This window comes from Rhinopithecus roxellana, chromosome 15 (genome assembly GCF_007565055.1).
Source record: "Rhinopithecus roxellana isolate Shanxi Qingling chromosome 15, ASM756505v1, whole genome shotgun sequence".
Taxonomy (NCBI): Eukaryota; Metazoa; Chordata; class Mammalia; order Primates; family Cercopithecidae; genus Rhinopithecus; species Rhinopithecus roxellana.
The window spans coordinates 38,157,714-38,183,711 of NC_044563.1; the positions used below are offsets into that span (position 1 = coordinate 38,157,714).

At 34.4% G+C, this 25,998-nt stretch overlaps 1 protein-coding gene across 1 annotated transcript in view; it reads right to left on the reverse strand.

Annotated features, from left to right (window-relative positions):
• The window catches only part of DEUP1 (deuterosome assembly protein 1), a 104,370-nt gene that overhangs the window by 17,994 nt on the left and 60,378 nt on the right, over positions 1 to 25,998 (reverse strand). The window contains exons 8-11 of the mRNA XM_010357360.2: positions 22,456 to 22,601; positions 18,876 to 18,981; positions 13,441 to 13,638; positions 11,768 to 11,854 (exon numbers count right to left, since the gene is read on the reverse strand). Of these exons, the coding sequence (XP_010355662.1) occupies positions 11,768 to 11,854; positions 13,441 to 13,638; positions 18,876 to 18,981; positions 22,456 to 22,601 (537 nt within the window). The remainder of the gene's footprint in view (positions 1 to 11,767; positions 11,855 to 13,440; positions 13,639 to 18,875; positions 18,982 to 22,455; positions 22,602 to 25,998) is intronic.

A 25,998-nucleotide genomic window follows, 5' to 3' on the forward strand; every position in this document is an offset into this window, starting at 1 on the left:
GCCTATTGTTTCTAGGTTACAAACCTGTATAAGTATTTGTGCATCAGAACATACCTAAACATAGAAATATTATAATCTTTTGGGACCACTGTCCTAATATGCAGTCCATTGTTGACTAAAACATTGCTATGGAGTACAAGACTGTGTAAATATCAATATGAAATATAGTCAGTATAAAATATTGTAACTATAGTTACAAAACTGTAATGTATAAAATGCAGTAAAGTTTTAGAAACTGTATTTTCCCTTTAACATTGTATATTCTTAAAAAATAAGATTTTTAATGACTGCATCGGTAGAGGTACAAATAAATTCATTTAACCATTCTTCTATTGTTGAATTTAGTTTTTTTTTTTTTTTCAAAATTTCCTTATACACAAATCTTGGTCTATATTTCTCTAGTGGAGTCCAAGGACTGGGACCACTGGGTTAAATTGTGTGAATGTTGTTGAAGACCTTGATTAAAAAGTGTCTACCCTCCTCCCCTATAAATCTCATAAATTTCCATCTCATAAATTCCCACCACTAATGTATTAAGGAGCCTGTCTTACTACACTCACAACCATTCAACATTACCATTTGGTTAAATCTGCCAACTTGATAGATAAAAATAGTAACTTTTATTTAGCTATTAGTGAAATAGAACATATACGCTACCTGGCAAATTTTACTCTATCTTTTGTCAATTGTCTATTTGTGTCCTTAGCTTATTTTTTCATTAGTGTGTCTGTGTTTTTCTTACTAATTGGAAGGAATTTTTTTTTTTTTTACATTAGGTGTACTAATCCTAAGTTACTGTGTCTTAAGTTAGTTGAGAATATGTTTTCCATGTGATTTTAAGTTTTAATTTTAGTGCGTGATATATTTTATACAGAAATTTTTTAAAATTTTTATTTAATGAAATCTGTCAGTCTTTTTCCCTTGTGACTTCTTCTTTGCTTTTATATTTTTTCTTTTCATTCTAAAAGCTATAAATATTCACTTGTATTTTCTTCTATTTGTTTTATAATTTCATTATTTTACATTTAATTAGTTATTTGGGATTAATTTTGTACAAAATGAGAAAAGACTAAAAAGTAATAATTATTGTAATTATTCTAATCACACATTGATTAAAACATCTATTCTCCACTGTTGGATGATTCAGCAAGTTATATACTAAATATAGATTGGGGTCTGATTCCAGATCATTCTATCTTACTGATTTTACAGTCGAGATTGTGCCAGTTCTACACAATTCTGAGCAATGTATCTTCCTTACAAAGTTTCACTATCTGGTAGGAGACACCCAATTTTAGTGTGTCCTCTAAATTACAAAATGAGAGGTTTAGAGTAAGAATAAAGATTGCTGAGGCCATTTCAATTAAACATAAGAAGTTTCCTAGGGAGTATCTAAACTTTTCACAAAAGTTTTAAAAATAGGATATATTCTCACAATAAAAACTCATGAAAAATGCTCTAAATGATTTTACACAGTTCTTTCTAGTCCTCAGATTCAAATATGCATGAGTTGTGTAGCTGCTGTTTAAACAATAGTTCTGTTTTCAAAAGGGTAACATTTTAGCATACAAAAATAACTTGAGTAAAACATCTTTTTTGAAGCTCCAAATATCTATGGTTCAAAGTCTATAAGACGATAAATAATTACAGCTTAGAACTAAGTTCCTAAGCTTAAAGCTCTGAGAGCCTTTCATAAAGGCATCCCATAAAATCATCCTAAGTTTTCTAAAATTTTTGACTAATTGCACATTGAGAATAATTTACATCCTATCATATTAGTATCAAGAGTAATACATAAGTGCAGAAATACATACATATTAGGTATTAAAAATGTTTACGTATTTCTTTTTTTGCTTCAAAGGCCAAATCTGCTTGCTACATTTTCCACTTACTACCTATTATAGAGGTTTAGTAAAAATGTAGCAAAGTCTCATTTTTGAATGGAAGAAAATGCTTCAGGAGGGCAAACATTTCCACAAATCAATACAGGAAAAGTTATATGCTTCTAAAGCTACTGACTCAGGTGCTCTTTGAAAAAGGAAGGCCATTGAAGGTATTTCTCTGCTTATTAAGCTTTGCCTTTAGGATTTCTCAACATTTATTCTTTTTGAGAGATACAAATGCAGAGAAAAGAGCAATCTGTAGTCTCTTGCTTTAGAAGAGGAAAGAATGCTTATTCTAAAATTACAGTAGATCTGTGATAAAAATAAAGGAGGCGGGGTCTTATAAATTTTTTCTCTCCATAAGGAAAAAAAATCATATGGGCAGACCTGATTGAAAAGCGTTGAGAATAAGACTCATAATTTGACTCTTAATAAGATATCTACCAAAGTATAGAATTCTTGATGGTCTGCTGATCAGTTAAAATTTTGTTTAAGCATTTCCTATAAAATTAGATTTAATCTGTGATTATTTTTGATCCAATGTTGGTTTAAAGTAATTAAGAATGATAATAACGATTTTTAAAACCCTGCGATTTCCTAAATGTACAATAATTAAATAAGTGTTGTGAGCATGAACTAAAAGAATTACACAGGTAATGTATTTGCATGTTTTACATTTAAGAGTACATTTTCCTTTACAAAACCCTTTTTCGGAGCCATTTAATTTAATTTATTGTTTTTATTAAATGCATTTCTAATGATTTCAGGAATATATCCACCCCCACCTCTTGTGTTTCTGATGGATTCTTTTTATCCATCTGTTACTCAACTTTCGTTTCTTTCAAAATTTTAGAGTTTGATAATTTTAATCAGTTTCTTTATTATTGAAATGGCAAAACCTCCTGGTGCTCATTTACTTCAACAAATTAGGATGAGGCTGGCTGAATTACTGAAGTGTCTAAATAATATTTTGCATGTATGTTTTTTTTTTTACTTTTGTATATTTAACAGTAACAATTAGGCTAACAAAGCATTTTGACAGAAAGACTGGCTTTAATGATGTTTTGTAGTTAGTATGTTAATTTTCAGTACGTGAATGGATGTTTTAATCATTGTAAGGGTACTAATTTTTTACGTTACTATTTTATTTAGAAAACTTTACAGATAGTGAAAAGCAAATTAGTCTTTTTTTTTTTTTTTTTTTTGAGCTGGAGTCTAGCTCTGTCTCCCAGGCTGGAGTGCAGTGGCCGGATCTCCATTCACTGCAAGCTCTGCCTCCCGGGTTCACGCCGTTCTCCTGTCTCAGCCTCCCGAGTAGCTGGGACTACTGGTGCCTGTCACCACGCCCAGATAATTTTTTGTAATTTTTAGTAGAGACGGGGTTTCACCGTGTTAGCCAGGATGGTCTTGATCTCCTGACCTTGTGATCCGCCCGCCTCGGCCTATCAAAGTGCTGGGATTACAGGCTTGAGCCACCACGCCCGGCCGCAAATTAATCCTCTTAAAAATTACCACAGATTCTGAGTTCTAATTAAATATGATTTTATTATAACTTTCTTAAATAAAAGAAAACTTAATAATACAATTATAGGACTAAGTAAATAAGGCATTAAAAAACCTACCACGATAAGCTTGATTATTTGTTAGCTACCCAAGAGTAGAATAAGAGAAAACCCTTCACTTTTCTCCGCTATTCTACGTTCCTCACTGAGACCCAGGAAACCTTAGATACCAGGTAGTTAGTCCCGTCAGTACATTCCCCAAATGGGAGCTGCATTCCTAGAACTGGGTGACTGCCTGTGGTAAACTTTCATTCCCTAAGTGGAAATGAGCAGGGAGCTTCATAGATTGTCAAGCAGAAAGATTCTCAAAGCTATATTTGGTTAGAAATAACCAACCTGAAGATCAGTAATTTCCTTGTAGAAAGGAAAAAGTTATTATTTTAATATTTCCCAAATAGCACATATTTTAGAAGACAAAAATAATGATGTAAATATCCTGAGGCAAAATTTCAGCACCAATTATTTAATTCTATATTTATGCATTCCAATTATTTCAGAAAGAATTAACTATCTAATTATGGATTTTTTCCTAATTATGAAATTTTAATACATAATAGATATGATAAAGTTTTCTTCATTTCAAGAAATTTTCTTCATTAAGAAAGTATAACCAAATAAAACAGCAGGAAGAGAAAATTAATTTATAAAACTAAAAACAATAAAATTAAGAAAAATGTATGAAAATAATAATAAATCCAAAAGTCAGTATTTTCAAATACTAAAAAAAAATCACTTGTGAGTCAGAGTTAAAACAAAAAATAGAGAGCATGCTAAACTATACAAGCTTAGGAATAAGAAAGGAATTATAAACAGAATATAGAAGAGATGAAAAAATTGTAGGACATTACTACCTTTGGTAATAATAAAACAAGTTGAAATTGATTTCCTAGAAAAATACAAATTACCAAAATAACCTAAGAAGTATTACTAAGAAGTAGTAGTGAAACTTGGATATAGCAAGTACTCGAAAAGAGAGTGGAAAAATAATTGAAGCTTTACCAGGTCCAGTTTCACAGCTAAATTCTTTCTAACCTTTAAAGAACTGGTACTTCCAATATTACTTAAACTATTCTAAACAACTCATAAAGTTCTCAGCTTATATTATAAATACAATATAACCTTAAAACAAGTAGAAAAATAACCATATACAAATCTCATTTATACACACAGATTTTAAATTCTTCTTTTATTGATCCACAATAGATGTATTTTCAGAGTACATAGAATAAATTAGTACATTTAAATAATATGTAGAGATCAAATCAGTGTACTTGAGGTATCATCACCTTAAATATTTGTCTTTTCTTTATGCTAGAAACAAAATTATTCTCTTTTGGCTATTTCAAAATGTATAATAGATCATACATCTATGTATACATATATATGACCTAGTGCTGAACAATAGGTAACATTTCCAAACAGTATACTTGTACCCATTAACCAACTTCTCTTCATTCTCCCTTCCTCCCTATCCTTCCTAGCTTCTGGTAACCACCAATTTACTTTCTGTCTTCATGAGATCCACGTTTTCAGCTCCCACATATGAGTAAGAACATGCAATATTTGTCTTTCTGTGCTTGGCTTATTTCACTTAACATAATGACCTCCAGCAGTTTCATCCACGTTGCTACAAATGACAGGATTTCATTCTTTTTTTTTTCTGGCTGAATAATATTCCACTGTGTATATATACCACATTTCTTTATCCATTCGTCCACTGATAAGCACTTAGGTTGATTCTACATTTTGGCTATTGAAAATAATGCTGTAATAAACATAGGAGTGCAGGTATCTCTTTGATATATTGATTCCTTTCTTTTGGATATATACCCAGTAGTGGAATTACTGGACCATATCATAGTTCTAGTTTTAGTTTTTTGAGGAAACTTTATACGTATAGTTATCCATAGGTGCTATACTAATTTACATTCCCACCAACAGCATATGAGGGTTGCCCTTCTTCGAGATCCTTGCCAGTATCCACTATTATCTGTCTGTTTAAATAAAAGTCATTTTAACTGGGATGTGATGATATCTGATTGTGGTTTTGATTTGCATTTCTCTGATGATTAGTGATACTGAACTTTTTTTTCATATATCTGTTGGCCATTTGTATGTATTCTTTTGAAAAATGTCTATTCAGATCTTTTGGCCATTATTAAATCAAATTATTATTATTTTTTAACTATTGAGTTGTTTGAGCTCCTTATATATTTTAGCTATTAATTCCTTGTCATATGGATAGTTTGCAAATATTTTCTTGCATTCTGTGGGTCATCTTTTCACTTTGTTGATTCTTTTCTTTGCTGTGCAGAAGCTTTTCAGCTTGATATTATGCCACTTACCTATTTTTCCTTTGATTGCCTGTATTTTTAGATCTTACACAAAAAAATCTTTGCTCAGATTAAAGTCATGGAGTATTTCCCTGATGTTTTCTTTTATTAGTTTCATAGTTTCAGGTCTTAGATTTAAGTCTTTAATCAATTTTTATTTGATTTTTGTTTGGTGAGAGATAGGAGTCTAGTTTTATTCTTCTACATGTAATTACCAGTTTTTCCAGCACTATTTATTGAAGAGGCTACCCTTTCCCTATTGTATATTCTTGAAAATACATTATTTTCAATATATCGAATTTTAGTCATTCTAGTAGGTGTGAAGTGGTATCTCACTGTGGCTATCGAAGATTCGTTGGCTCTAAATGCATGGGTTTATATCTGGGTTCTCTATTCTGTTCCATTTGTCTATGTGTCTGTTTTTATGCCAGTACCATGTTGATTTGGTTACTATAGCTTTGTAGTATATTTTGAAGTCAGGTAGTATACTGTCTCCATCTTTGTTCTTTCTACTTAGGGTTTCTTTGGCTATTCAAGGTCTTCTGTTTTTGCATATAAATTTTAGGATAGTTTTTTTTCTATTTCTTTGAAGAATGTCATTGGTACTTTGAAGGGATCACACTGAATCTGTACATTGCTGTGGGTAGTATTATCATTTTAATAATATTAAGTCTTCCAATACACGAGAATGGAATATCTTTCCATTTTTTTTTTGTCCTCTTCAATTTCTTTCATCAGAAATATATAGTTTTCCTTGTATATATCTTTCACTTCTTTGGTTAAATTGATTCTTAGGTATTTCATATTCTTTGTAATTATTGTAAGTGAGATTGCTTTCTTGATTTCTTTTTCAGATTATCCACTATTGACGTATAAAAATGTTACTTATTTTGGTATGTTTTTATATACTGAAACTTTACTGAATTTGTTTATCAATTCTAACAGTTTTTTTGGTGGAGTCTTTAGGGTTTTCTAAGCATAAGATCATATCATCTGTGAACAGGGTTCATTTGACTTCTTCCTTTCCAATTTGGATGCCCGTTTGTGTCTTTCTCTTGCCTAATTGCTCTGGTCAGGACTTCGAGTATTATGCTGAATAAAAGTGGTGAAAGTGGGCATCCTTATCTTGTTCCAGATCTTAGAGGAAGGGCTTTCAATTCTTCCCCATTTAGTGTGATGTTAGCTGTACATTTGTCATATATAGCCTTTATTTGCATATTTGTTTTTGGTATTCTGTGGGGGGAATGAAGCCAGTTTGCTTTTATGCCACCGTTTTGAAACTGGAGATCTGCAGATCTTCGTTTCTAAATAAAATATTATCACATGGAATCCGATACTATATCAAAATTGCTAAGATATGGCTATTATAAGTTTAGTTGTGCTACTCCCAAAAAGACATGTTGAAATCTTAACCCTTGGTACCTCAGAATGTGACCTTATTTGAAAACAGGGTCTTTACAGAGAAAAAATGAGGTCACTAGGGTGGGCCCCAATCCAATAGGACTAGCATCCTATAAAATGGGAAAATTTGGGCACAGAAACAGACACACAAGGAGAGGGGATGATGGGAAGAAGCACAGGAAGAAGATGCCCATGTGAAGACAGAGGTATAGGGAGAATGCCATATGAAGACAGAGGATTGGGCTGATGTATCTACAAGTCAAGGAATGCCAACGATTGTTGGCAAACCACCAGAATTCAGGAAGAGGTAATGAAGCATTCTCTTCTACAGGTTTCAGAGGGAGCATAGTCCTGCTGACACCTTGAATTTGGACTTCAAGCCTCTAGAACTGTGAGACAATAAATTTCTGTTGTTTCAAGCCAGCCAGCTTTTGGTACTTTGTTACAATAGCCCTATCAAACTAAGACAATGACTAAAAAGGTTTATTCCAAAAATTCAAAGGTGGATCAATATTGGGGAATCTGTTAACCATAGTCTATTACACATCAATAAATTAAAAAACAAAACCCACATAATGTCATATTTCCTAAAAAGGCATTTGATAAAACCAGCAGCAATTCTTAATAACAACTCTAAGTAAAATAGAAAAAGATATAACTAAGACCATAAATTAAGAACAAATATATGAAACAGCAAAACTCTAAAAGCACATCACTTAAAATCAAAAACTAGAAAAATTTCCATCAAGCACTATAATTATTTAACATTTTCTTGGAGGTTTTAGCAAATGGTATATGATCAAAAAGAAAAAACTTACTATCGGCAGTGGAAAAGAGATACGACTATTTTTGTTGATATGATTTTGTGTCTCAGAAAACCCTAAGAAACCTCTAGTAAAAAGTCTACTTAAATTAATAAGATAATTTGTATTTTTCTATATTAACAGTAAGTTCCAAGATATTGAAAAAGGAAAATATTTTATTCATAACAGTGCTAAAAATTGCAAAACACTTGGGAATAAATTTTGTTGTTTATTTTATTTTTTTATTTTAACAGCAAACTCATCTTTAAAAAACACCTAGGAATACATTTTAAAAGAAAAGGACATAACCTATACAAAGAAAATAGTAAGATCTTATTGAAAAACATAAAATATGAAGAAATGGAAAGCCATTCTCGGATGGAAAAATTTACTATAATGAAAATGCCAAATCAAAGTTAATCTATAAACTTAATTCAATTCCAAATAGGATCCAACAGGAAATTACCAGGATAAACTAAATAAATTGAGCTTAATGGTTACATAAAAATTTAAATTTGGTTTCCATTTTATATCCCATGCAAAATAAATGGATTAAAGACTTGGATGACAGATATAATAATCTTTGAAAAAAATCTGACGCTATATATATCTAGAAGGGAGAACTGTTAGTCAAAGAAGGAAACTCAGAAGCTATAAACAAAGAGATCAAGTAGAAGTTTAAGGCATTTTGCATGGCCAAAAAAAGTCATAAAGTTACAAACAACAGATTTGGAAAAGCATTGTTAAAAATTGATATGAGGGTGGGCGCAGTGGCTCGCACCTGTAATCCCAGCACTTCGGGAGGCCAAGGCTGGCAGATCACTTGAGGTCAGGAGTTCAAGACCAACCTGGCCACCCTGTCTCTACTGAAAATATATAAAAGTGAGCTGGGCATGGTGGCATGTGCCTGTAATCCCAGCTACTTGGGAGGCTGAGGCAGGAGAATTGCTTGAACCCAGGAGGTGGAGTCTGCAGTGAGCCAAGATTGCACCACTGCACTCCAGCCTGGGTGACAGAGTGAGACTCCAACTCAAAAAAAAAAAAAAAAAAAAAAAAAAAAAAAAAAAAATTGGCACGAAAAAGACAAATAAGCCAACAGAAAAATGGGCAAAGGATATTTCTAATTCATATTGGTACACATTGTCAATAAATATACAAAAATATGTTCACCTGGTAAGTCAGGGAAATGCAAATTAAAGACCTATTGAGAAATTACTTTATAACCATCAGAATGACAAAAATTAAAAAGACCAATAACACCTATTGCCTACAAGAATGAAATGTTAAAAAGTACTCTCATACAGAGATGGTAGACATATGATTTAACAATAGCTATTGAAATTAAAACAAACATATCCTTTGAATTAGCAATTTTACTCCTAGGAAGGCTATTCCAAGGTATATGTATAAGGATTTTTCTTACAGTATTGTTCATCAGGCAAAACTCTGGAAACAGAGTTGAATAAATTATCCCTGAAATAACTATAAAAATCATTTAATAAATTTTGATACACACCATGGAATATTATCAAGCTATTATATAAATAAAATAGACTTAAATTAGTTAACTTGGAAAGATTCCAAGGGATACTGTTGAGTGAACAAAAACAAGACACAGAGAAGTATGTGTTATGATTCAACTTTAAAAAGATGATAAAATCCCCAAATAGGAACTATATGACTATATGTGTATATATATATGAAAAAGTTTAAAATAATACATACCAAGTAGTTAACATGTATCATCTAGAGGAGGGGGTATAATGTGTGTAGATGTTTGGAGGAAAGAGGGAGGAGTAAAGCAAGCAGCAACAACAAAATGACTACACTAAAATTGCCCTTATGTAAGTTACGATTAAATTTGTAAAAAATTGTGTATATCTTATATGAACATATATTTTTTCTAAGAAATTAGAAAAATAAAATGATGTTTACTGATTTGTAGAGATGTTCATGGACTGTCAAAAGGCAGTTTTGGAATAATGTATATATTGTACATTTATTTCTGTAAAAGAACATTCAACCCATCTCCTCCTTATGTGTGCATATGCAAGGAAAAGTTACAGAATGCTACCACAAACACTAATTCGTTAGCACTGGATATCTTTGGATTGGGATAGGGTTGTGGATCATAAGCTTCTTTATACATCTCTGTGTCTGCTATTTCTTAAAAACACAAAAAGGTGAACAAAGTCAAACTCCTAAAGGAGCCCGAATTAGGCACGCTCAGTGGGGGCTGTGATAACCCAGAATTTACACTTTAAAAACATTCAGACTGAAATGTAAAAAAAAAACACAAATACCATTTTGTGAGTGAAAAGGGCACTCACGGAGTCAGGATCTGATTTAACTTTTTGTGTGTTCAGCATTTAGAAACAAAAGTGTCATAGATGACACACAGTTTTTTCAATGTAACAAATAGGAAAATCACTTATGCCTTACTTTTTATTCATCTGTACTCCAACCACAGGATCCATTAACCATGCCCAAAGAAGAAGACAGAATGCTTCCAGAACGTTTCTACTCTTTCAATGCTAGAATATGGACCATTATGAGAACAAGTACATAATATCACAGAAATATAGTATGATAGCTTAAGGAAGGCCAACGGAGAATGCCTAATTCAACTCCCTCGTTTTATAGCTGAGGAAACTGAGGCCTGATTAAGTAATTACCATTTTCATCTCTTATCCTTTCCATTCCTCATATGGTAGAAAATTATCTTAGAATTTCCTCAGAGCAAATAAATGATAACAAGTTAACAATATTTCATTCATTCAATAAATAAAAATTCTCATATAAAGATCAACTTTCTATTGTTACATTAAACAATTGAAAGGAGATGCACAGGCCAGGCCTGGTGGCTCACGCCTGTAATCCCAGCACTTTGGGAGGCCAAGGTGGGTGGATCACAAGGTCAGGAGATTGAGACTATCCTGGCTAATGCGGTGAAACCCCGTCTCTACTAAAAATACAGAAAAAAAAATTAGCCAGGTGTGATGGTGGGCACCTGTGGTCCCAGCTACTAGGGAGGCTGAGGCAGGAGAAAGGCGTGAACCCAGGAGGCAGAGCTTGCAGTAAGCCGAGATTGCGCTATTACACTCTGGCCTGGGCGTCAGAGCGAGATTCCACCTTAAAAAAAAAAAAAAAAAAAAAAAAGGAGATAAACAGAGCCTGTTTGAGTTCCTTTGTGTAAACCTATAGAGCCATTGGTTAAAACCAGAAGTCCTTATCCTCAGTAATTCATTCATTTCTCCCTCTTTTCAATCAGCCAACACTCATTGAACACTTACTTTATGCCTGAAGATGTGAGGTACTGGTGAAACAAACACCAATAAGACATGGTTCCCTGCTTGCCATCCACTGGGAAAGTGACAAGCAACAAAACAAGTCAGAACAAAATACAAACTAAATGTGGTATTCATTCTGACTGGGGTTTCAGGGGTGGCTTTGTTGGGGGAAGATTGGCACTTGAATCAGGCCATGTAGGATGTAGGATTTCAAAGGCAACAGCAAGAACAAAAGCAAGGAAATAGCATGCTTGGCATATTTGAGGGAAATGATCAGAATTGAGCCCAATCCAACCAAAGAACAAGGGAGAAAATCAGACATTCCAGTGTTCTAGCCTGAGGATAAAAGTAACCTCAGCTGAAGTGCAAGATAATTTACCACCCAACTCCTTCGTGTCTAACACATAGCAAGTGCTCAATAAATGATGTCTGGGTTAATTGTGACCAATTCAGTAATCTCTTTGTTCAATTTATTGAATGATGTCAGCATATTACCATGTATCGTCCAGGGTCTAAATCTCCCATCATTCCTTTTAGATGTGTGTTTTCAGTTCTGACAGCTTTATATTTCATATCTGAGATCTGAAATTAGCAGATAAAAGGTAAATGTAAAATCTGTAATAAAAACTCATTCTATTAAAATTTTGTTTTGCGAATATAAATATTTTCTAAGTGTAATGAAGGGAAACACTTCTTCAGTATAATCAATAACATTCAAGTATTCTGATTTAGTTCTTGTATCTTTGGCAGGCACCACTTTATGTCTTTTTCTGATCAATGCTAAACTACAAACATATACTTTCACTAATGATTCATTTACTTTTGTCCTCTAATCCCAAAATTCAATTTCTGGTTTCTATTTTCTATTGTATGCAAATTGTCACCAGAAAAAGCACATGTTAAAAACATGTTTGAATAACTGTCCATTAAATTTATTAAACACCTGATTAATTTTTACAATAGGCAATACATAACTTTCATGTTTAATTTTGTTCTTTCTGATATTTCTGCCAAAGTTCCATCTTTTTTAGTGACTACTTCATTTTGTCTCTCAATTTATTTTATCTTTCCCTGATTTATTCTACTTGACAAGACTTGGATATAGTATCTGTCCTTTTATTTCTCTAGGACTCATTTCTGTATAAAACACCTGCCTTAAAAAGATTTACTTTTGTAACTTACTAATTATATGCTCACTGGCAAAACCTAGAAAATGTACAAAAATATAAAGGTGAAAATAAAAATTATTCATAATCCAACAACCCAGATCACTGTTAACACCTGTAAAATATCCCTCCCTCTACAGGTACAACCGAAGTGATTTTCCCATCTGTGCTGTTTTCCTGTGTACTGTACCAATAAATCACGGTTTAAGGCTTACAACTGGGCACAGGCTAAATCTTTTCGGTTTTCATAATTCACATGATTTTAAGTGTGCTATTTGTGAAGTGACCCTCATATACCTAGAAAATTATTAAATGATGCTGTCAAAACCTTTAGATTTGGGGTAAAAAGGCAGATAAACCCTGTGCTTTCAATAGTAGGCCATCCATTTGATCATGAGTAAGGGATGGAGGGAATTTAAAAAATAGGCAGGAAGGAAAGGAAGGATGTAGACATTACTTGTAGTATTTCAACAGAAGAATGTTACAATTGCTGTTTTTCTCCATGCACCATGCTGTGCATTGACTGCATGTTCAGTAAATATGAACTAATTTTCATATTTCAACATCCATTTGTAAAAAGCCTAAAAGAAATACATGAAATGTGGGGGAGGGGTGGGAAGTGTTGAAGAAGAGATGGAATAGAGACTTCTTTTTAAAGATAAAAATGTTAATGGAAGAGAAATACAGAAAAAAATACTCAGAAAGAAATATTTGATTAGAGTGTACTGTGGGAGGTGATCAGAATATAGGTTACAAGAAAATGGAAAGATGAGATTCAATGAAATTGTCTTGCACTGTCATTGCCCTAGTGCTTTTTGTTGGTGACACTTTGTGTTATCTCTCAAAGGTTTTATTTATGTAACACCACAAAGCATTTCTGTGAAGCTAGTCTCAGAAATAATACCAAGAAATGCAATGTTTTCATTAGTCAATAATGAAGGCTCCAATTGGCACTGAGCAAGAGTGTGCCCTAGACAAGTGCTATTCTGCCTGTTTGCATACCTGTTCTTTTGCTAACATTTTTTCTTTTATTTCTAATTCCATTTTTAACTGTTTTTCCAGAAGGGCAGCTTTCTTCGTGACAGTTGCTATAGTGATCTCCTTCTGATGAAGCTCTTCTGTTAGATCAGAGATTTCATTCCTCATTCTTTCCTGCTCAGAGTTATGGTACTCTTCCTCCTGTTGGAGTTGGCTTCTTATCTGCAGCAGATAGAGACTGGAAATATTATCGAATCCTTTTATTTATAGAATAGCTTAAAACTTTTACTGACCATGTTCAGCCCTCCTATATTCTAAAACTTTGTCAGGGCCCACTTTACCCTCCTTTTCTGATCAATGCTGAATTAAAAACAGATACTTACAATAATGACTCATTACCTTTATTCCTTCCAATTCCAACATTTCATTTCTCACTTCTATTTTCTTTTGTATACAAATCATCACCTATGACTGATACTACTTTGATAACCACTCTGAGAGGAAGGTGAAGAAAGTATTATCAAGCATTTTCATGGAGAAAAAAATTGGCTTTAAAATGGTTATGTGATTTGCTCAAAGTCATAAAGCTAATAATTGGCAAAGCTAGGACTGGAATCTAGGACTCCTGGCTTTAAATTCAGTGCTTTTTAAAACCTAAAACAGGCTGTACTGTTTATAACTAAACATTTGTTTCTCAGAATCACATTACAGTAAATTTCAAACAATGTCTTCATGAAAACTCATCACTTCCCTTGCTTAAGCCTCCTATTTTCTGAATCTTGGCTACGTTTCCATGTTAGAAACCTCTGGATTGTCTCTGACTCCTCTCCACCCTGGTCCTCCCAAACCTGGTCAGGCAATGAATTCTGTCCATTCTATTTCAACCTCTTTTAAATCTTGCCTCTGCTCTCCATTCCTACAACTGCTGTCTTGGTCCAGCCTTTTAGTATCTTTCTAGAAACCACTTACTGTTTCCAATCCTTGAGACTTAAAGTACATAATCATCCATCTAAAAAAAAATCATAGTCCACTGGAGGAAACAGAAAAATAGACAATTACAGCACAGTGTAGCAATCAGTGTCAGCAGTATGTAGTGGCAGTGTGTGTAACCCAGCCTAGGGATGTCAGGATAGGATTCCCAGAGGAAGGATCATCAGACCCAAAACTAAAGGATGAATGAATGCCAGTTAGAAGATAGAGATGCTCTAGCCGGGCGTGGTGGTGTGTGGCAAGCTGAGGTGGGAAGGATGCCTGGAACCCGGGAGGCAGCGGTTGCAGTACAGTGGGCTGAGATCACGCTACTGCACTCCAGCCTGGGCAACAGAGCAAGACCCTGTCTCAAAACTGTGTCTCAAAAAAAAAAAAAAAAAGAAAGAAAAGAAAAGAAAAAAAGGGCATAGAAAAAAATAGAACATAGAGATGCTCTACGAAAAGTAAAAACATTAGCTAGGTGTGGTGGCACGTGCGTTCAGTCTCAGTTACTCGAGTGGAAGGGACAGTGCGGTGGGAGGATCCCTTGAGCCTAGGAGGTCCAGGTTGTGGTGGGCCCCGATTGTGTCACTGTATTTCAGCCTGAATGACACAGCAGGATCCTGTCTCAAAAAAAAAAAAAGAAGGAGGAGAAAGAGGTGGAGGAGGTGGAGGAGGAGGAGGAGGAGGAGGAGGAGGAAGAAGAAGAAGAAAAAGGAAGAGGAGGAAGAGGGCTCCCAGGCAAAGAGCTCAGTGAGTGTGAGCATGGGTAGCTAGGAGTTAGCTGCTCTGAGAAATAAGGCTGGAGAGTTAAGCAGAGGCTAGTCACAAAATAAACATACGAATTTTCTCCAGGGCATTTTTTAAAATGGATTTTTTTTTTCATTTCACTTTTAAACATTTCAGTATATATCTTTAAAAGAACAAGGCTCTCTCTTTTTTTAATGTAGACAGAATGTTATTACAATGTCTGTAAAAAGTAACAATTCCTCGATCTCATCAAGTATCTAGGCAGTATTCAAATTTAAGCTTGTCTCAAAAATATAATAAATGTTGTTTAAGTTTAATTGAATTAGGATCTAAATATGATCCATTCATTGGGACTGGTTCATATCTTTCTATAGCCTCTCTTTTTGTGTGTTCTAAGTACTTTACATGCATCATCTCATTTAATCCCCACAATGTCTCTCTATTTTGCAGACTACTCTATTTAGAAGATTAGAAAATTAAGGTGCATAACTTTTCACATCACATTTCTTGTGAAAGGCAGTCTAATTCCAGGACCTGTGAACTGTTGTGCTCTGCAACCTCTGTGGGAAGGGTCCTGGAAGGTATGGAAAGTGGTTCACATTTGGAAAAACCTGAGTTTTAGGGGTTGACACCTACAGAGAGATTGGAAAAATCTGGGTTTTAGGGGATGACACCTAGAGTGAGATTAGAAAAAGCTGTGTTTCAGGGGATGGCACTTAGAGTGGGGTGACCTAACATGGAAAGTACACATGCCCAGAGCCAAATGTGATCCACCATTAGGCTTTATGCCACCAACCCTTCCTTCATCTGATTCTATTCATATTACCAACATATTTAGAATTTCAGAGTTGGATATGACCTTAGAAATCACATGATTGAACCTCACCATTTAACAGATTTTTTAAAAAAGACTCACAGGAACGAGAACGAGGCGGAGACGAAGAGGTACGAGCATAAGTATCCTAACCCAGAGGACAATATTACAAGTCTCCTTTAATCTCTTCTGTCTCCAAGTTTTTACCTTCCAATTTATTTGATGAAATGACACGGTCAGTCTATAGTTTGTCCCAGTATGGATTTTGCTGATCGCATCCCTTTGGCATAGTTTAACATGTTCCACTTAAAATGGAACTTTTTTTTTTTTTTGAGACAACATCTTGCTTTGTCACCCAGGCTGGAGTGCAGTGGCACGATCTCGGTTCACTGCACCACTACCTCCCAGGTTCAAGCGATTCTCCTGACTCAGCCTCCCGAGTAGCTGGGACTACAGGCAAGTGCCACCATGCCCAGCTAATTTTTGTATTTTTAGTAGAGATGGGGTTTCACCATATTGGCCAGGATGGTCTTGAACTCCCAACCTCGTGATCCGCCTGCCTCGGCCTCCCAAAGTGCTGGGATTACAGGTGTGAGCCACCGCACCTGGCCAAAATGGAACTTTTAAAATGTAAAAAAATGAATATACTACTGTGAAAAAGGAGTAAACTATTTTTATTATTTTCACAATATTTAGACGTTAACACAACATGCTATACTGCAAAGCTTCTTTCTTAATGAAAGAAGAAACTAATTTACTTGAACTCCAAATGACTTTTAGTTTATTGAAAATGTGAATGTTATCACAAAATAAATGGCTAAAACAGTTCTATACTGGAAAAAAGAAAAAGAAATAAAATACTTGCAAGATTCATAATATATAGCTCTTGTTAGTTTTATTACAAGAGAATGAAAATGCTCTCCAGAAACACTTGGAAACTTTTTTTTTTTTTCTTTTTAGACAGAGTCTTGCTCTGTCACCCAGGCTGGAGTGCTGTGGCGCAATCTCGGCTCACTGTAACCTCCACCTTCCGAGTTCAAGCAATTCTCTTGCCTCAGCCTCCTGAGTAGCTGGGATTACAGGTGTGCGCCACCACACCCAGCTAATTTTTGTATTTTTAGTAGAGATGGGGTTTCACCATGTTGGTCAAACTGGTCTCAAACTTCTGACTTTGTGATCTGCCCACCTCAGCCTCCCAAAGTGCTGGGATTACAGGCATGAGCCATCGTGCCTGGCCACTTGGAAGCTATTTATATAAAATTCATTTGTTACCTTTTTTTGCACAGCATTCTGGTATCTAGTGGCCTCCAAGAGCCTATAAAGAATTTTGTGCCTCATATTCTCTCCCACCATATCAAAACTGTGCAAAATCAGAAGATTCTTTATATTTCTCAAAGTTTTATTACTTTATCTAAATCTATGAGCTTAAGAATCATGTAACTATAGGTAGCTTTAACCAATCTTTTATCATTTACTGGGGACACCAGTAAAAAAGAGTTTTTTAAAGTTATATTTTCAAGTCAGTAAAATAAATTTTGTAAGATTATATGGCATTAAAGTGTTCAAAATATATGAAAAATGATCATTGATTCATAACACCTTTTCTCTACTTAACCTCTATTAGTTCTCTGACAGTCAACTCTTTGGCAGACAGTACCTGTCTTTCATATTATTGTATTTCCTATAGAAATTAGCAGAATAGCTATAGTTCTCCTAGATACTCAATAAATGTTTGTTAAATTTGTACAAACAACTGAATTTATGACCCTATATATTTATGAGAAAATTTAACCTTAATATTAACTAACTTATTCTCTAAGTATTTATTTTCATTTACTGTGTGTCAAGCACTATGCAGTGCACTAATTGATAAGTCAAAGCCACACCCAGGTTTATTTAACTTTTAATTGTTTAGATTTTATAGCATTAAATATTCTGCCTGATCCTCAAACCTAAAGACCAGAGAGGTGGAGAGTAGCTATGATAAATTCATAGAAAGAAGGCCATTACCAGATTGTAATAGAGGGAGGAGAGAATAATACTCTTTGTAGGAGAGTAAAGAACCACAAGCTATTTAAGGACAGTGCCCACGACTTACTCATCCTTGTATTTCTAGCTCCAGGAGAGTTCCTGGCACATGTTAGGTGCTCAGTGAAAAAATGTGGGTGCAATAAAAAACTATTGAGCCAATATTTACTAGATGCTTCCTCTGAGCTAGATCCTATTTTAAGCACTTTAAGTACGTTATCTCATGGATTTTAACTTAGGGTAAGAGTGTGGATACTGGAGCCAGATTGCCTAGATTCAAATATGGCCTCTGCCACTTAATAGCTGTGTAATGTTGAAGGAAGTTACTTTTTCTCGGTGCCTTAGTTTCCTCAAATGTAAAAAGAGGGTAATATTAGGACCTACTTTATTAGATGGTTGTGAGGAATAAATGAAGTAGGATTTCTTAAGTCCTTAGAACAGTTCCTGGCACATGGTAACTGCTATTTAAGTAGCAGTTATTATTAACTCATTTAATCCTCATCACAAACTTATGAGGTAGGTACCAATTATTTTCATCTTAGAAATGAGGCTCCTCAGTATCTTGCACAGGAAACTTCTGCAAGCTTATGTGTATGGTTGAGCACCAGAGTCTGTGCTCTCAACTTTCTTGCTGTAAGCCACCTGTTATGGAGCCTCTGGCCCTCTACCCTCCACGTTTTGTGGGAAGTCTCCCAGTTGCAGAGTGATAACTTGAGGTTTGTGTTTTTTGTAGTCTCATACAGAAAAATGTCGGAATTAGCAGCTTGGTAGATTACCACCTTACAAAAAAAATACAGAAGGAAAACAAAGGGAGTGAGAAGAAAGATTTTTTTAAACTCCCTTTGTATGTAAAGAGTTCACATCTACCTGGAAAAATGGAGCTCATTATTTTTCATACCTTGTTCAATTCTTTTTCATGATTTGGTTGATCTTGCATCACTGAAAACAGCTCTTTTCTCTTCCTTTCTGGTTCTTTAATAGAAGGCAAATGAGATGATTCAAGTCTACAAATTAAACATAAAGTAATGATTAAAATTAAGCTTAACGTGATAAATTGTTACAATTATATTGTTAATTTAGACCATTACAGGCTGCAGAGATAGATCATTACTTTGTTGGAAACATTTTTAGTTACAGAAATTGCAAGTTCTAATACATTCAGATCCCATAAGTATTTATATCTTTAAGTGCAAATGGTTTTAATGGAAGAAAGGAAGCAATTAATAAGGAATTTCAATTATACATTAAAAATTGGCAGAATACTGGGATTGCATATGTAGATAAGATTTTGGGATAAAAAGAAAAAACTATTTCCTATAATAAAATAGCTTGGTAACCCATTTAAAAAAAGGAAATACACCCAACTTGCTAATGTATTGTGGAAAGGAACTGTCATGAGAAGTCTAAGGGGAGCAACTGTTCTATAAAAGAGATAAAATATCATTAACTCTGACAGTCTAACCAGAGAGTACTCAAATACATCTACTCTTTGGCTGCTCAATTTATAAAGTGGAATTGCAACCACATATTAATACTAGAGGGGAAAAGCAGAAACTAGTATAAATAGTATAATACCCACAGGAGGTTTGAAGATGTCTAAGTGGATAATGTTCACTTTCATATGAGACAAACCAGTGAAATAAAAATCACAAAAACACAAAAGCAAAGATAATCAGGTGGGGGAAGCAGCATGCTTTCTACTGGAAGTCAGGCTTGACTATTCTGGAGGAGTCTGTTGTTTTGAGGAACATATCCACTTGTGATTATAATTTTAGGTTTCCAGAGAACTTGTGAGAAGATTCCACGCCTTCAGAAACTTCAACCACACCAATAAAAACCCCAAATCTGAGTAATGATAAAGAAATTACTAATTTAAAGATTAAAAATAGAGGCTCTATTATAAAAGGTATAAGTTGGTAGTGATATCCCTGAGCTACATGTATCTAGACTAGATTGCTGTTTTTGTGATTGTCAAATATATATCTTAACTGTGGATAACAAAGGATATCAGACTATAATATACTGCTGTAATGTTAACATTCAGGAAAAACCATCTTTAGCATTTTTATGTGTGGTAAATATATTTTTCCCTATGCATATAAAGATATACACATTTCCCATACAATTGGAATATACTATACACATTATTTTTCAGTCTTCTTTTGTTTCCCACTTAGTAATACATTGTGAACATTTTCCATTTTATCCAATATTCTCCTAAAATATTATTTCAGGATCTGTCTTAAGTTTTCATTATTTCCTATAATTTGAAATGAGTGAAAAAATTCCCTATTTTTCAGTTTTTCCTAAGCAATTTCAGGAAGTAGAATGCTGAATTGAATGCTAAAATCCTCATGGTGATCTTGCAAAGTTCAGTAAGTGAATGAAACAAATGTCAAACTCCAATGTGGACAAGTGCGTAGAAGAAAACTATAATCATGATAATATAAAATGCTAATGTCCATATATAAGGGAACTATTATTTGTCATATAGAACAAGAGTATGAAGTTAGTTTAATAACTCTCAGAACATATCAACCCAGGGTGCTTCTACAACTAAAAAAAAAAAAAGAAAAAATAGAAAAAGCTAACAAAATCTTAGCATTATTTAGAAAGTTTCTGAAAACGAATAAGAACATTACCATGCTACTTTTATAAAACTACTATGCATCTACTATCAGTAGTCTGGGGTGCTTCACTTTGATACAACTACAAAGAAGCAACAGTCTAAATAAAGTAAACCAAAACAATAAAGCAGATAGAACAGCATTCATATGAGAACAAACTAAAAAAATTTAGACTCTTAGCGGAAAAGATGAAGGCTGAGAATTCTAAAATACAATGGAAGCTGTGGAAAGTTAAACTTATACTTTTTCATCAAATCTCAGAATTCTAGAACTGAATTCTAGGATAAGAAAGATGTAGTTTGGAGACCAAAATAAATGCCAAGTTAAATAGAGGATGGTAAACAGTCAGAACAAAAAAGTTTTTACTGGCCAAATATATAAACAAGTGTAAGATTTTAGATTATTGAAGGGCAGCTAGCACTGTTTGGAATTCAGCATGGGTCTTAAGAGCACCATAAAAAGTACCTACAATGCTCCTCAGAAAGCCAGAGCTAGACATGGGTTGACTGGTGTGCTCTTCTGTGAAATGCCTTATGTTTTTAGGAATATATTTTCTTCATGTGAAGATATTACTTACCATACTGGAACAGCACTACATGTAATAAATATCTAACAGATTGATTAGTAATCAGTGATGATAATATACATCTTGTATCCAGAGCATTTGACAATGCAGATTGGCTAATAGGCATTCTGTAACTATCCTTGGTGAGACACACAAATAGGTCACTTTAGGGATCTTAACTTGCCATTTGTTATTAAGCACAGACCTCAAAGAAATGCTAGCAGGTCTCACAACTCTGACTGTCTCACAACTTTGAAGAAATAATTATTGCCTTTAAAACAATATAACAATCTTTCAATAAAGCATCCCTCACCATTTGGCTATTCGATTTTTAGAATCCTATCATTGATCTGGCATTAGCTTTCTGATTTTGAGAAAGATTCAAGTTCTACGAGAATAAGAGCATCAGTGAACTACTAAAGCAGTCAAACAGTCTATTCACGAGCATAAACATTTAACAATCCTCAGCAGTCCCATTTCTTTTGTGTTTATGGAATATATAATATCTGTCTGATTTCCTTTGTGTTTATGGAATATACAATATCTATCTGATTTTAAACGAAGAAAAAAATCTGTTTTAAGAAGAACCCTCAATGGAACTGACAAGATGGCGAGTGTGGTGGCCAAAATAAATACAATATGTACAAGTGAAAAGGTTGATATCAGGGATGGGCAATCAAAACAAAGGCATTTAAAAATATGGAATAAATCTTCTTTCTCTGAGTATACATAATTGAATACCAGTTCTATATTATTTTTGTATAGTATTTTTTTTTTTTTTGAGATAGGATCTCACTCTGTTGCCCAGGCTGGAGTACAGTGGCATGATCACAGCTCACTGCACCCTTGACCTCCCAGGCTCAAGCGACCCTCCCAGCTTAGCCTCCCAAGCAGATGGGACTACAGATGTGTGCCCCCATGCCCAGGTAATTTAAAAATTTTTTTGAAGAGTCAGGGTCTCACTATGTTGCCTAGACTTGTCTTGAAATCCTGGGCTCAAGTGCTCCTCCCACCTTGGCCTTCCAAAGTGCTGGGAGCTACCATGTCTGACTCAGAGTGACAGAAATATCCATAAATCAGAACATGATATAATTTTCTAGGTAAGTGAAGATGTTAATTTTGAAGATAACCATAAATTTTATTTTTAATATTTAATATTACCCACAAATTAAACATGTTAATACAAAATAGACTTTTTATTCTCATTTCAAATATAAAACTCTTAAAAACATTCAAACATCATGTTTTGAACAGTTCTCTCAGATTGTCAAATATAAAGATTATACCTTTTTTTATTTCCTTGAGCATTCTGGCACTCTCCTATTTTTAATAATTCTCTGTGTAATTGCAATCGTTCCATTTCTATAATTCTCAAGAGATCATCACGTGACTGTAACTCACTTTTTACCTCTGAGAGACCTGCTTCCATGGCCTAAATAAAAACATCAAAAAATTTCAATGCTCATTTTTGGTTATCATAATGTACAATGCATTTAAAAATATTTAACATCTATAAACCAGCCTAATTTTAAACAAACTGATATTTAGTCCTTTGCTTGTTCTGTCTCATAGAATTCCGTTCCTTCATTTTTTCTTTTCTTTTTTTTTTGAGACGGAGTCTCACTCTGTTGCTCAGGCTGGAGTGCAGTGATGCGATCTTGGCTCACTGCAACTGCCTCCCAGGTTCCACCAATTCTCCTGCCTCAACCTCCTGAGTAGCTGGGATTACATGCTCCTGCCACCATGCCCGGCTAATTTTTGTATTTTAGTAGAAATGGAGTTTCATCATGTTGGTCAGGCTGGTCTCGAACTTCTGACCTCGTGCTTCACCGGCCTTGGCCTCCCAAAGTGCTGGGATTACAGGCATGAGCCACTGTGTCCGGCCTCCTTCATTCATTTTTTCTAACAAATATTTACTGAGTTTTTATTATGTGCTCTGGGGATACAGACACAAAATCTGTTCTCAGTGAGCTTACAATCTAGTGGCAAAGACAAAGAATAATCAAATCATCACACAAAATATCACAATGAGTGTGAATTTGAAAGAATGAAACATAAAAGTATGAATAAAGTACAAGGCATAAAATTTTAATTAATACAAATACTTTCAAATTGTAAAAAGATAATAATCAAGAATAACCTAATGGCAAAGCTGGCTAACAAAATGAATTATAAACTGTGATTCAACCTTCGCCCAATGGCAGCTATATTTTAGTCAGTAACTGGAAATACCAGCAATCCTCTGGGTTCAATGTTTCATTTTGTTAATAAAAAGAAGCTTGAACTAGGTTAGCAGTTGTTGGGAAGGATCCATTAGAAGAGAGTAGAGGTAAAACGAGTGGTGTCAGGTTCCTAAGAAGGTGGAAAAGATGAGTCTCAAACCACACTGGGAGAATTACCTAAAGCAAAAGTAAGGCCCTCCTCTCTGTAACAGGAAGGAAGGAAGATGGAATGCAGACAAGTTTATGCATTTAGCTAAGGGGATATTAAGAGACTCGCTATCTCTTGGCTTCTATTTTCTCTGTGAAGTAAAAAGTAACATCATGTACTAACAGTAGATGGAGAAGTGCAGGGTATAGGAGTGATTTTTGAGAGTGGTGAAGAGTTTAAATGACTTAAAATGGGAATGAAAGAATTAGCTACTTGGAGAAAAAAGGTGGATTGCTGGGCAGTGTTGAGTGCCCATTTGAGGTTGGGGACCATGGCCTGCTGAGTGATTTTCTGCAGCAGTAGTTGGCTGTTCTCTAGGAGAGAGGAATGGAAGAGTCTTTCAATATCATCAGGTCACTTCCATACAATTATACAAGGAAATTAATTTTTTTAAAAAGTGCCTGACTTATGTCATCAAATCCATTGCAATTTTTACAGATGAGGAAACTGAATGCCAGACTTGATCCAAACTCATAACTACCAGATTTTGGAATAGGAAAATCCAGGTCTTTTGACTGCTAATCCAGTTAGAACATTCAGGATGAAAAAATAATTCCTTCCACTCAAAATAAGTTAAATAGACCTCTAATGTATTGGTAAAGACAGGATGGGAGGTTCTAAGGGCAAGGGACTTCTCTGCTAGTAAAGGCTATAGAAAATACTATATTTTAAAAAATCATTTGTTAAATAATTCTTAATATATAGATATACTTAATATTCATTGAAAAATAATTATTATTGAATTATTAATAATTTCATCAAAATATAATCCACATACCATAAATATGCCCATTTAAAGTATACAATCCAGCACTTTTTAATTTAGTCACAAAGTTGAACATCACCACTACTTTATTCCAGAGTATTTTCATCATCCCCAAAGGAAACCTCATACTCATTAACAGTCACTCCCCATTTTCCCCTTCCTCCAGCTCCTGGCAACCACTAATCTATGTTCTATCTCTATGGAATTGCCTATTCTAGATGTTTCATACAAATGGTATCATACACTATGTGGCCTTTTGTGACTGGCTTCTTTAATGTAGCATAATGCTTTCAAGGTTCATCCATGTTGTAGCATATATCAGTGGTTGATTTCTGCTTATGGCTGAATAATGTTCCACTATGTGGATATACCACATTTTGTTTATCTATTCATCAGTTGATGGACATTTGGGTTGTTTCTACTTTTCGGCTATTACAAATAATGCTGTTAACGAAAATTAATGTATAAGCTCTTATGTGGACATATACTTTCTTATTTATTAATTCTTATCCAGAAGTTCACAAAGCCTAGAAGAATAATTGTATAGAAGGTATAGGATATAATGAGTTCGCAGATAATTTATTTTTACCAAGCCTTAAATATATGCTGTTTTCCAGGAGGCCTGTGTTCAGTGAGGGGCCTAGTAGCATTACTTTAGCCCCAGAACTTCCTGGCCACCTTGGAAATAAACATAAAAAGATTCAAATTGGTGATTTAATAGACTTGTTTGGATAAAGCCTCCGTTTTGAACAGTGGAGATTTTTCAGACAAGATTAAACATTTCAATAATAAAAGAAATGCAAAACAATAGATTACCAAACAGAAACACAAACTGAGTTAATGTGAATGCCGCCCATAACTTTGCCCAGTTGAGGAAGGCATTATGTGGGCTCCCTGGTTTGCAAATTTGCCACTAGGGAGTCATCAAATATGAAGTTGTACGTAGAAAAGTGCATCTGCTTTCACTCGGGGAAGGGGAGTCCACAAAAAGCTCTAACCTTAGGTCTAAAAAATATAGTGTTGCGGCCGGGCGCGGTGGCTTAAGCCTGTAATCTCAGCACTTTGGGAGGCCGCGACGGGCGGATCACGGGGTCAGGAGATGGAGACCATCCTGGCTAACATGGTGAAACCCCGTCTCTACTAAAATAAAATACAAAAAAAACTAGCCGGGCGAGGTGGCAGGCGCCTGTAGTCCCAGCTACTCCAGAGGCTGAGGCAGGAGAATGGCATAAACCCGGGAGGCGGAGCTTGCAGTGAGCTGAGATCTGGCCATTGCACTCCAGCCTGGGCGACAGAGCGAGACTCCGTCTCAAAAAAAAAAAAAAAAAAAAAAAATAATAATAATAATAATAATAATATATATATATAGTGTTGCCACAAGCTAGGGTTAGCTGAAACTCTGTAAAATACGGTAATAATACAATATATTTGTTTACTGTTATTAGAAAATAATATCCGTAAGAGTGAAATTTGGAGACATCATTGACAGGAAAAAAGATTATTCATGACCTAACTACACAGGTACAAGCATATATGTTAAAATCCAAACTTTTCATAATACAAATCAGTAATAATGATTTGACATGTCAATGAATATACAAAGTATTTTACTTATAAATGACAGCATGTAAAT